General features: G+C 38.1%; 1 protein-coding gene across 1 annotated transcript in view; it reads right to left on the bottom strand.

Moving 5' to 3' along the window:
* DNAH8 (dynein axonemal heavy chain 8) overlaps window positions 1-12,740 on the bottom strand; it is a 294,583-nt gene that overhangs the window by 168,282 nt on the left and 113,561 nt on the right. The window contains exons 33-38 of the mRNA XM_003789318.3: window positions 9,935-10,072; window positions 9,532-9,772; window positions 7,080-7,279; window positions 3,755-3,908; window positions 2,213-2,376; window positions 848-950 (exon numbers count right to left, since the gene is read on the bottom strand). Of these exons, the coding sequence (XP_003789366.3) occupies window positions 848-950; window positions 2,213-2,376; window positions 3,755-3,908; window positions 7,080-7,279; window positions 9,532-9,772; window positions 9,935-10,072 (1,000 nt within the window). The remainder of the gene's footprint in view (window positions 1-847; window positions 951-2,212; window positions 2,377-3,754; window positions 3,909-7,079; window positions 7,280-9,531; window positions 9,773-9,934; window positions 10,073-12,740) is intronic.

Here is a 12,740-nt window from a genome sequence, read left to right as displayed (position 1 = left end):
GTCCTGCCCTCTCTGACTCTATCTCCACCTTTCAGCTCCGTCCTGCCCTCTCTCTGACTCTATCTTCACCTTTCAGCTCAGTCCTGCCCTCTCTGCCTCTATCTCCACCTTTCAGCTCAGTCCTGCCCTCTCTGACTCTATCTCCACCTTTCAGCTCCGTCCTGCCCTCTCTCTGCCTCTATCTCCACCTTTCACAGCACCTTGCCCTCCTCTCTCTTCTCATCCCCACATCTCCCTGGAAGGAGGATAATATTAACCACTCTTAGATCCCCAAACCAGAAATGGCCCTGGGGTGGGTGCTTCAGTGCCTCCCATGCCCAGGTCTCTGTAGTTTTTCTCTTGCTCTTGGAAGTATTGCTCTTGGAAATGGCAAAAAGCATTTGAGAAGATTTCTGGAAGGAAAAATACACAAATCTAAACCACAATCCCTATTTCGGTTAAGGATATGTAGAGTAAAATTCGCAGAATGGTGAGTTATTAATGAACACATCCTGTGTGCTAGCTACTTTGCTATACATCATTTCATGTAATCCTCATGATCCTATGAGGTGGGAACCATTAATATCCCAATTTTACACCTGAGAAACCTGAGGTATAGGAAAATTCAGAAAGTTGCCAAGGTCACAGAGCTAGTGAGTGGCACAGTCAGGAAATCCTGCTCCCTAGCACCTCAGGGTTGCATCAGGTTGGTAGGCTCCAAACACTCAGAAAAGAGCACATTTTATAACCAACGTGATTCTGCTGCTGTTCTTTCCTACTTGAACTTTTAAGAGGTTAGCTTCACTTTTATTCTTGATTATGAATGCTGTGAAAAAAGCATCTGAGGACACAGATACTTAGATTATACCTGTATAGTGTGGGAATCACTGGCTTGTCCAAGAATTTCCAAGAGAACTGGATCGGATACAAAGAAAAATCTTGGAAATAATAATCGCTTCTTCTCCAAATACCTTCAAATAAAGCCAACAGCATGTTACCAAGTAATTTATTCTGAATTTTTAATATTTTTTTGCCAAGATAGAATCACTACTGTCTTCACTCAGATAACAGCAAAGCAAGTCTACCCCATAACCTATTGTCATCTCTTTTCTCATCAGGAGCCTTCTGTCACCCAGGCTGGAGTGCAGTAGCACGATCATAGGTCACTGCAGCCTCCAACTTCTGGATCGGGTGATTCTCCCACCTCAGACTCCCAAGTAGCTAGGACTACAGGTGCATGTCACTACAACCAGCCAATTAAAAAAATTTTAATATATTTTCTTTCTCACTATGTTACCCTACATAACACTATGTTATGATATGCTGGTATCAAACTCATGGCCTCAAGCAATCCTCCCATCTCAGCTTCTGAGTCACTGAATCACTCGGCTTTCCTCATAAGGCCTTTCTTAGAGTGTCGGGAACTTGGGGGACACATAATTTATCTCTAATGCAGGACATTTTGAGAGTGAGAGTGGGGACAGAGACATAAACTTGGACAAACCAGATATATGTGTATCATAACTCCATTTCAAATAGAAGCTGAACATGAATTGCCTTGTAAGAAATGTAGATATGAATCTGTCTAGTTAATTGCTCTCTGACAGCACATTTCCACTCCATGCCTATAATGGTTTAAATGGTGTCTCCCCCCAAAGGATAGGTCTATGTGATTCGCTGGAATCTGTGGATATGACCTTATTTGGAAAAAGGTTCTCTATAAATGGAATGAAGTCAAGGACCTTGAGGAGGGATCACTTCAGATTATCCCCATCAGCCCTGAATCCAATGACAGATGCCATCATAAGAGACACACAGGAAGAAGAGGAGAAGCCAGGTAAGGCAGAGACAGGGACTGCAATTATGCAACCACAAGGCAAGGAACTCCTAGAGCCACCAGAAGCTGGAAGAAGCAAGGAAAGGTCTTCCCTTGGAACCTTCAGAAGGAGCTGACAGCTTGATTCCACACTTCTTGCCTCCGTGACTATGGGAGAATAAATTTATATTGCTTTACAGCTATCTAGCTTGTGGCAATTTTTTACAGCAGTCCTGGGAAACTAATACAGTGCCTTAACTTACCCACTCACAAGTCAAAGGTTAGATGAAAGTTTAAACTCCTATTTGCACTTTGACCAACACTGCCAACCCAGTAATGCAGTCAATACTAGTAACTTGTTTGGGATAAAACACTATCACAAAGAAAAGACAAGTGATTTTAAAATGAAACTCTTACCCCGTGAGTGACTTCTGACACACTTCCAGCTGTTCGTGCAAATGAGGTAGAAGCTGTCCCATGGTTTCATCTCCCACACAGCAGTTAATCACATTGGGATTCTCGTGAGCTCGCTGCATTATTTTTATCCATGACTTGTCAATATTCTGAAAGCGTTTTGCTTCCTGAAAACAAAGCCAGAGTCAGTAAAGGTTAGCATCTGGGTAAATGAGAAAAGAAAAGTCTTCCAATGGTTCTTCAAACCAGCCTCTATTAGTCTTTGGCTGCATAATTTAAACAGACCATTTTTTTTTCATCTGAATTAATTCTGAACAACAAAAATCCAAAGTTATAAAACTGCTTATTAAAATACTGCTTTACCACAAAGGAATTTATTGCTCATTTGTTTCCTTGCATTTAATACATTTTTTAAAGTACCACATGATTAATTTGCAGAGCTATCAACTTCAAGTTCAAATCTAGTGTTTCAGCACCCCAAGTGTTTCGGTTTGATGAACAAACTGAAGAGGCATGAAAATAATTTGATCTTAGGATCCTTGGAATAATTACAGCCCAATTGTACCCCAGGAAGAAAAAGGGGAAAAATCAGTAAAAATATAAAACAAAGAAAGCTTCATTTACATTTTTGCAGATGAAAATTTTCTGTTTACTATGGATGATATTAAACTTTGCACTCAATTGCAAAAATGCCTCTAGAAATTGGCATAATCTTGCCTCTTTGAAAAATGTAACTTTCTAATTAAAAAGCAAACACTTTAATGTTTTTAAAATGTGTTACGAAAGGAAGTCAGTCATTTTCAAAACCTTTTGATTTTTTTTATTTTTAATCTATATAGATCCTGTTTGTAGATATAGAAATTTAGGAAGAATAGACCTAATTTTATAATAGGAAAGTTACTTTCATAGAATAAAACTGTCAGTTTTCATATTTATTTAAAAGACCCTACTAATAGGGCTGTTTTAAATGTTTTGTTATAGTCCTCTAAGGCCAAGTTTCCTGCCCCACGGTGTATGTCTGATCCACTAGTGGTCAACAATAATAGTTAATCCATACTTACAGAATACAGACTAATTTTAATACTACTCTCAAATGAACGTTATAAAGTTTACTCTTGGAATAAATTAGTATAATTTAATTGTACTCTATTTGAATGCACCTTGCATCCTCAAACAACCTCAAGATTATTCACTGTTTGAAACTATATGAGTTTCTTCTTTCTGCTCATATAAATGAGAGGTCAGCACCGTACTTAAAACATTTTCTGAAAAGGTCCAAATAGTAAAGATTTTATACTTTGTAGGTCTCTGGTACAACTACTCAACTCTGTTGTCACAGCGCTGAAGCAGCCATAGATGATACTGATGGATAGGGCTGTGTGCCAATAAAACTTTATTTACAAAAAACAGGCACATGGAATGTAGTTTGCCAACTCTGGGGATAGTCAAGCCTTGACCATAAGCCTTTGTGCACACTGTCACAGAGATATATACAAACCATACACCAAGTTATATTTTATTAGTAATTACAAAAGCCATATTTACCTGAGGCAGCTGTTTGGCAATGTCTCCACCCACAAAGACAGCTTCAAGGTAAACCCAAAGATTCTGTACTATTAGCCACTCTTCAATTATATCTGATGACGTGGACAATTTATACACCCAATTCTGTATAGTTTTTTTAAATGGGGCATTATACCTAAAAAGTAAGAATAGAAAACATCACATTTCAAGGAAGGTTTGGAGGTTTAGAAAATAGTATGTCCTAACATACTATTAAATTACAGGAGAAATGTTCCTTTAGGAATGAACGGTTTGTCCTGAAAGAGCAGTCCCTAATGGATACCATACAGTCAGTAAAATTTTTACTTTTTATGAATAAAACTCATGTAATTGTAGTGATTTCACTTGTCATTCCCATGTGTCAATCATAGAATAGAAAGACAGACCAAATTTTAAGGCACAGAGGCCCAGGAAATAAATTGTGCTGGATGCTTCTAGGAGTAAAGGGAAATCAAGGAATAAGATGGTTTTCCGTGACTTCTGTGAGCCAAATCCAAGTGGGGACTGGCTGTGGGAGTAACACATGAGACATTGTTACTGGTCTGTGGAACAATTAAATCTAGGGAAAGAGACTGTTCTCCAGGGATTTTTCTTTTATGAATGGTCTTGAAGAGATGGCCCCCACCTCTAAAGGGACAGGACAGATGAGATCCCAAAAGATCAGAAGAGAGTTAGGTATCACCAGGTCCATCTGGAAAAAGATGACTACAAAACCAGAGCCAAACTTGAGGTCTGACGTCCACTCACAGGTGTGCTCTTTCCACTGATGGACAGCAAATTCCATCTGGACTGCAACTAGAATTCCACAGTGCTGGAGACTCAGGGTAGCCACCTCAAGATAGCAGGGCTCCTGTTCCCTGATCATCAGGGCTGGCTGAAATGTTTATGAGAATACAAGGGGTCTAGAAGGCTGAGCACTACAAAGAAAGCCAAGAAATAGAATAAATGCATGAAGAAGTAATGGGAAATCGCCTACACTTAGAGTAAGAAGCCAACTTCAGTTTGTGGCAATGATGAGTAGTTTTGATATGATAGTAGTTTCGAAATGATAGTAGTAGTCATTCTGGTGAGTGACACTTGTCAACTAGGGTCTTCAAACTTTTCTTGATCCAGGATACAGTGACTTGAAGGTGCTCACACATTTGATGAGATTTTCCTAGGCACAGTCTGATGGCTGAGTACAACCCAGAACATCTTAGAAGCCTATGTAATACATGGAGTTATAAATGGAGTTGTACAAAAACTGCCCGAAGAGGTGGGGGGACAATCCAGTTGCTTAGGTAGTAAGAGGCATCTTTCCTAACCTCCAATTTATACTGTCCCTCCAGTCATTGGTCTAGAGCTGAAAAGCAGCCAGTATGCCAAAAACATATTTAAAATTAAGACACGCAGACTAAGATGCCATGGCAGGCATTTCAGGAAGAAGCACCTAGTCCTGCCTGGAGAATAACAAGGGTCATCTTTGATGACATATAACTTCTTAATATGAAAAAGAGAGATCTGAAAAAATCTAGACAAACTAGTTTTCTAGCCTTCAGTCAAGTACCTACACTGTCTGACTCTGTGTGGTCAAAGCCACCACAGCCAATGGGAAGATGAAGTCTCATGGAATCAGGGATCCGCCAGGAACGTATCCAAATCTAGGCACATCTCCATAGTCAAGTCTCACTCACAGTGACACAATTTCCTTCTGACATCCCATCAAGGTAGTCCTAGAGATACAGCAGGCACTGCCTGCTATAAGGACACTCTGAGGATAGTTCTAGAAAAGGCTTTCCAGGTCCACTTGGTACTGCAAAGTTCCCTAGGATGAAAATCTCCCAGAATACAATGACTCTTAAACAACCTAATACTTTTTGTTGGAGGGCCTTGACACAGAGTCTATTAATACCGTAAGTAGGCATTATGTGAATCAGGTTATGCATGTCCAAGGAAGTATGAATTTAAGAAAGCGTTCAAATCCTGAATTCCGTGGCTGCAGACAGTGCTCAGGTGAATCTACAGCTCTTCTTCAAGAGGTCATCATGCAAGACGTCAGGATGGCAGAATTTGCAGTGGACCATGGGGAAACAGTACCCCATCAAGTCTAGGAAACAGTGACTATTCTGTTGTCACCTTTGCCAGGACAGTCCACATTCCCTGGGAGCAGAGGATGCACTCCAGGATCTTGACCTCAAAACTTCAACCCAGGACACCCTGGACTAGGAGCACTATAGACTAGCACATTATCCAAATAGAGGACTGCTCCAGGGTCAGAGGTCATGCAGAATGCCACACATTAACCAGTGATTCCAACCTGCAGAAGGGATATTAGGTACTGATTAGATGTGTTAGGATGAAGAATGGTCACAAACTACTGCACAGTCACTAAGGAAAGAGAGGTTGCTAATGCCCAGACCAAAGACTTAGCAGAATACTTAATCTGACTGAGTCCCACAGGAATTTCCTAAAGCTGCACTCAAGATCACGGCACCTTTGAGCTTTTCCAGTACATCCATGATGAACAAATGACCTCCTTCAGGCCACACTGGCCTCAGCTGCTTTTCACCATAAAAACTGCAAGTCTCTAAATACCAAGCCCCGGGTGTACTGCTTGCATGTGTGGCCAGCAGGCTTTCCCAGGGCCGCTGGGTGGATGTTTGAATAGAGTTCGCCAAGATGGGCAATGATGCACATCAGAGGAACAAAGGAAAGAGAGAAGATAAATGAAGAGGTCGTCTCGGTGGAGAGCCAATATCTTCAGAGGACAAGCTGACAAGGTAATGGGGAACAATTATGATGGGGCTCACCAGGAAAAACAGAGGAGGAGAGATGAATACCAGTGAAAGAGAGGGGTGGCCAGGCATGGTGGCTCTTGTCTATAATCCTAGCACTTTTGGAGGCTGAGACAGGTGAACTGCTTGAGCTCAGAAGTTTGAGACCAGCCTGAGCAAGATAGAGACCCTGTCTCTAAAAAAATAGCCCGGCATTATGGCAAGCACCTGTAGTCTCAGCTACTTGGAAGGCTGAGGCAAGAGGATCGCTTGAGCCCAAGAGTTTGAGGTTGGTGTGAGCTGATGACAACACAGCACTGTACCCAGAGTAAGACTGTCACAAAAAGAGAGAGAGTATGAGAGAGAGAGAGAGAGATGGAGGCAATGATTATCAGTGGAAATTGACAGTTCATATAGGGACAGAGAAGAGCTAACAGTTGAGGGTAGAAGAATCCTATGTGATGCCACAGCTGCAAAACTGGTCATCGTTTACCTAGAATCTTATAACCATAAATACCAAATTAAAACTTGCCCCTCCAAAATTATAAAATTACCTGTTGCTTAGTAAGGACCCTAAGACCATTAAACTATCTTCCATCAGAGTGATAATTTCTCCTGATTCAGTTCCTTTGAGTAGGAGTTCTCCCTTTCCCTTAAAGGCTGCAAAACTTAGGTTTTGGTTGGTCCAATTCTCAATGACCTGAGTCAGCTTGGCTTCAATATCCTTCTCCTTACTGGCGGATATGCAGATATCCTTTGGGTCAAAGTCAAAAAATAAGTCATGAGGTTTTCGGCTACGAATTAAGTGCATCATAAGATCATAGAATTTTTTTAGCTTGGAAGAGACCCAGAAGTCATCTGTTTCCTATCACTTTACAGCTAAGAAAACAAAGCTCAAGATCATTGTGGTGCATGTTGACACTGGAACCGTATGACCCTCTGACCACTAGTTATTTTCCTATACATGAGACAGTGGAGCTTAAATCATTTTCTTGATTATATTTTTAATTGAAGTTTTTGGCTCAAATGGGGATAATCACAGCTGCCCTATCTATTCCAGAAGCCAGCTCTGTGAGAGAATCAAACAGAATGTAAGTGAAAGTCTTTGAACTCCTTCATGTTAACATATACATATTACTAGATCCCTGACTGTTCTGGCTTTAATATGAGTATATCGTTTGCTTAAAAACCCATTTCATTTTTTTCTTATGGATTTTAGTATTTTTCTGAGAACATGTAATATGAAACTCACAAGAGAAGATAAAAGTACATATTTTCCTCAACACACCTCCTCTCATTTTCATACTCAGAATCACAGACATGGAGGGGAATTTAAAGGTGTAAGGTATTCCCACAAATGATTACGAGATAAATTGGTGTAATAAATGTCCTAAGAGTGACATGAACCACTGTGAGTTGGGAGGAGGGAGAAGTGACTTCTGCCTGAGCTGAGGAGGAAGGTGTCCAGAGGAGGGGATTCCAGCAGGAGGTCGCTGGGAGGGAGAGGACGTGCTGTACGGAGGGAAAGGGCTTCCTTTCCGGCTGAATCCAGTTAACAGCAGGAATCGAGTTTGACTACTAGTTTGACATTTGCAGCAGAGCAACAGAGTGTCTAAGGTAGACAGTACTAAGAATCTGTTTGGGGCACCAAGAGGTACTAATGTAATCCTAGAATCACTTGAAATTGCAAAATGAAACTTTCAAAGCACAGCCTGTGAATGGCTATATTCTTTAGTATAAAAACCTACTTACAAGAATGACATGGTCACCAAAGCATTTCTAATTCTTTATTTCCTTCAATAGTATCTTAGTGGCATTTACAAAAAGGACAAAAATGCTTTGAAGGCAAAACTTTCTGTGGACATATGTTAAAAAAGAGGCAGGGGCGGCGCCTGTGGCTCAGTGAGTAGGGCACCAGCCCCATATACCTAAGATGGCGGGTTCAAACCCAGCCCCGGCCAAACTGCAAACAACAAAAAAAAATAGCCAGGTGTTGTGGTTGGTGCCTATAGTCCCAGCTACTCGAGAGGCTACTTAGAATTGCCTAAGCCCAGGAGTTGGAGGTTGCTGTGAGCTGTGACTTGGCAGCACTCTACCGAGGGTGATAAAGTGAGACTTTGTCTCTTTAAAAAGAAAAACCAAAAACCCTTAAAAAAAAAAAAAAAGAGAGGCGGGGGAGGCAGAAAATCCACTGTATACATAATAGTGTTTTCTGGTCACAGGGCATTTTCACATCACCAAAAACATAAAATAATGGATAAAACAAAAAAAAAGGTAAAAAACAGAGCTAAGCTGAAGCTGTTGGAATATTGTGACACAGATAAAATAATACTGGCCATGAATTGATAAATGTTGAAGCAAGGAGATCTCTACTTCTCATATAATTTTCCGTAATATAAATTTGAAAAATTCCTATGGCTTCAAATGTTCAAAGAGATAAATGAAGACATCTGTAAATCTGTAGATTTGAAAATTTTCAGATCTTAGACTATATAAGAGAGTTGAGAATATATACTTAAGAATCTATAGATCTAAGAATCTACAAAAAAAGACAGAAAAGAATGAAAAAAGTGTATAAACAAAAAGCACCAGTGGCCAAAATAAAGAACCAATTAAAAATCTTGGAACAGCAAAATTGAATAGAAATTTTTTAAAAAATTAATAGATTTAATACAAAAAATACAGAATTAGAAATTTGGAAAATTGTTCTGAGAAATTTAGCAAGAACACAACATGTAAGTAGTTTTTTTCTAAATAAAAGTGCAGTTAAGGGACACGGAGGATAAAGTGAGGGGCTCCAAAATGGATGTGTTTCAAATAACCATATTATCTCCTTCAGTTACAGGATTATTTTGTAAAAGCCATGAACAGTCAAGATCATTCCAAATTTTAAAGGTGCATTATAGAAGCTAATTAGTACACCCTCTAATAAAATGTCTGTACAATTCTAAGAAAAATGAGACATTCTTTAATGAATCATTGATAAGACCCTGTCCTCTTATATACCTCAATATCATCCTTATTTTTAAGGAGTGGTGCTTCCATGATATTTCTAAGGCAAAAAGTATCAGATTCCACATCAAATGGGGTTCCAGTTAACTCAGAGATTCGATCCCAGTGCCTCTGTTTCATCGCCTTATTGGTCATCATTTCCAGGAGAGGACAGGACTCACTAAAATCATCAATCCTTTTTTTGAGATCCAAAAAAGCCTGCCAATCTTTAAGTCCTTTTGGCAGTTTACGACACCTTTCAGAAAGAAAAAGAGAAAACATCACCTACATATTTCTCTGAAGAAGGTTTTATGCACATATAGCAATGTATCAAGGAATAAATTAGTTTGTGAGATACTTACAGGATTCTAAGAAGACAGGTGCTATAAAAAAGTACGCTAACTCAACTGAAACTCACCTGTTCTGAAATTCCTGCAGTTCTGCATTAATTTTTTCAATATCAACATCTCCCCAGAGTATTTCGTAGTAACCACTGATACTGCCCATTACAGTATCATATAGTCCATACAGTTTCTGCAGCAAGTTGAGTTCCTTTCTGGGAAACAAAAACAACTAAGTCATCACATAAGGTATGTTTTTAAATAAATTCCATTATTAGGCAGAGTTCATCCAATTAAATATTTCATACATTATGGATATAATGTCTTACGGATAGCAAATGCATATTACAATATTTATTTCCAATACAAGACTTTGTTAAAGCTCTATTAATAAGGTCAAGCTTATAGTTCTCAAATATTCTGAATTATTCTATAACTTGACATTAACAAATGGTTTGATTATTTTGTAAAGGAAAAAACAACTCTGTGTTTTTTAATGAGAAACTTACTATACCAATCATTGCAAACAAGGTGACCAAAACTTGATGAGATCAAAGCTAAAGTTTTATTTTATTTTTTTCCTTTTGAATATAAGATAGATTTTTATAAGAACATTTCCCATAATTAAATGTTGGACTGCCTTTAAGTATGAGTTTAAAGGTCACTTTCCTGCCAGAAATTTTCCCTCATATGCCCAGATGCAGTTACTATGTCCAAAATAAGAATAAAAGGTCCAAGTTGTTAATTGAGTAAAACACCAAAATGACCCCTTGACATTGTGTATTCTCCCAGAAATTCCTCAACCCTTAGCATACCAAGAGGTTCCACTGAACCCAATTTCAGTTTGGGAGTTAATTTTTTTAATAGTTCTATTTATATGGATTGATTCTTCCTCAGAGATAATCCAAAAACCAACAAATAAAATTTACTCATGTTTTTAATGGAATAAAAATCATCCCATCTTTTAATTACCATGTGGGTGCACTATACCTTTTTATAACTCTCAGATACATTCTGTAATCTTAGTTACCTTATTTTTCCAATTCTTGATACATTTTTCTTTTTCATCATCCTAAGTAAGATTTCATTATTACTGATTATTCTCAACTATACTTAAAAATGACTAAAATAATAAGAGAAAATGACAAAATCTCCTCTAAGACACCCTAGTGCACCATCCTTCAGGCTTCTTACTGTGTTACCCTAAGTACTGGAAAGCACAGAAAATGAACTCCAGGACACCATTTGTGTAATTTTTAAATTTGTGCTTGTTTAGCTTTTATTTAATACAGTTAAGCATTCAGAATTTTTCATTTTCTACTTAAAACAGCAAAGAGAAGAAAATTGGCAAAAGAATGTGTTTCCCACGTATTGAACAGAAAAGAGAAAGCAGCACTCCAGACTCTAATTCAAGAGCGAAGTTCATTACATAAGTAAAATATCAGACTACGAATCTTCAGATGACAACCTAGATGAGTTTCATTCATTCAGTAACTTACGAGTGAAAAATAGATTTTCATAGACCTCAATAAAGGCAAGGGTCTCATTATGCAACATTCTGTGATAAAAGCCCATTTTGAGGAAAAGGTAAATGATAGTGTTCCTTCATTATTTACATATTTAAGTTTTGTATGAAATATTTCGTAAGTGGACAAACAATGAAGGTAGATGTGGATACAAGGGAAACATGATGTAGAAACAACAGGAAATTACTTGAATTGAGCAAATCTAAACACAAAGACTCTCATATTTATAGTGCAAAGAGGATGGCAGTCCCCTCTTCAATAAAATTATATGTCCAAGTTTGTAGCAGTCTTCAGTTTTAACAATGCAAGTGGAAAAAAAAAACAGTAGATGTAATGATAAGCTAGAGATCCACAGGAGATGGGTATGAAATCGAGAATCAGTGTTTACAAGATGTGTGTGCTCCAGTTTCATGCATGGCAGCTGATGAGGAGTTAGCTGCTTTCAAATGATGGTCTCCATTTGGTATATATGTCTTTAAACCAGGACATTACAGGGTCAAATTTTGAGTTTACTTAAATCCTTATTGAATTTTCCAATAAAAGTACTTTTCACTATTCCTTTATTCTTACTTGTATAAATTATTCATAAAATAACTTTAAAACATCAGAATAAAAATGATCCACTGGTCCAGCTGGTAAATTACAATGACTATTTCTCCTGTTATATTGAGAGTTTATTTATACTAAGGGACTGAATTCTAAACAGTGTGTCTAATGACTGCCCACAAGGTATGTAAAAATGCAGATTCCCTAGGACCTAATTACAGAGATTCTAATTCAGCAAGTCAAAGATGAGACCCAGGCGTCTGCAATTCTAATGTGATTGTTTAATGGGTTACATTTGGAGAATGACTGTTTTAGAAAACGAATACAAACCGTGTACCCGAAACGGCTAAGAGTTAATTAATCTTAAGAAAATTTCATGTCTATTTTGCTATAACATTTTCATGCTGTGACTTAGAAGGAAATCAACATAAAGTTCTTTCCTAAAGCCAAGACCCTAATGAGCTAATATGGTATTAATGTTGCTTTTGAAGGAAGTTATATTTAAAATTCTATTAAAATATTCCAAAATTCTATTAAAACTTAGTTGCTTGGATTTAGTGTTTAAAATAAGTTGTCTTTGGCCTTCAATTTCAATAAATTTCATGTCTACACAACGGGGAAGGGCATTAAGAAGGGAAGGGAAGCCTAGGAGAGTTGTTCCTCTAAAACAGTGATTTTCAACCCATGTGCCTATACCAGTGTGCCATGATTTCCAACCATGGCACACTGGTATGCTGTGAGAGGATCTTAGGTGTGCCTCGAAATTTTTTAAACGGCATTAATTAAATTATTTTTGAAAGAAGTTCAAAGT

The sequence above is a fragment of the Otolemur garnettii genome, unplaced genomic scaffold, assembly GCF_000181295.1.
Source record: "Otolemur garnettii isolate 467f Iridium unplaced genomic scaffold, OtoGar3 scaffold00031, whole genome shotgun sequence".
Lineage (NCBI taxonomy): Eukaryota > Metazoa > Chordata > Mammalia > Primates > Galagidae > Otolemur > Otolemur garnettii.
The sequence above is the reverse complement of the archived record's forward strand: the minus strand, read 5'-3'. Positions and strand labels throughout refer to the sequence as shown.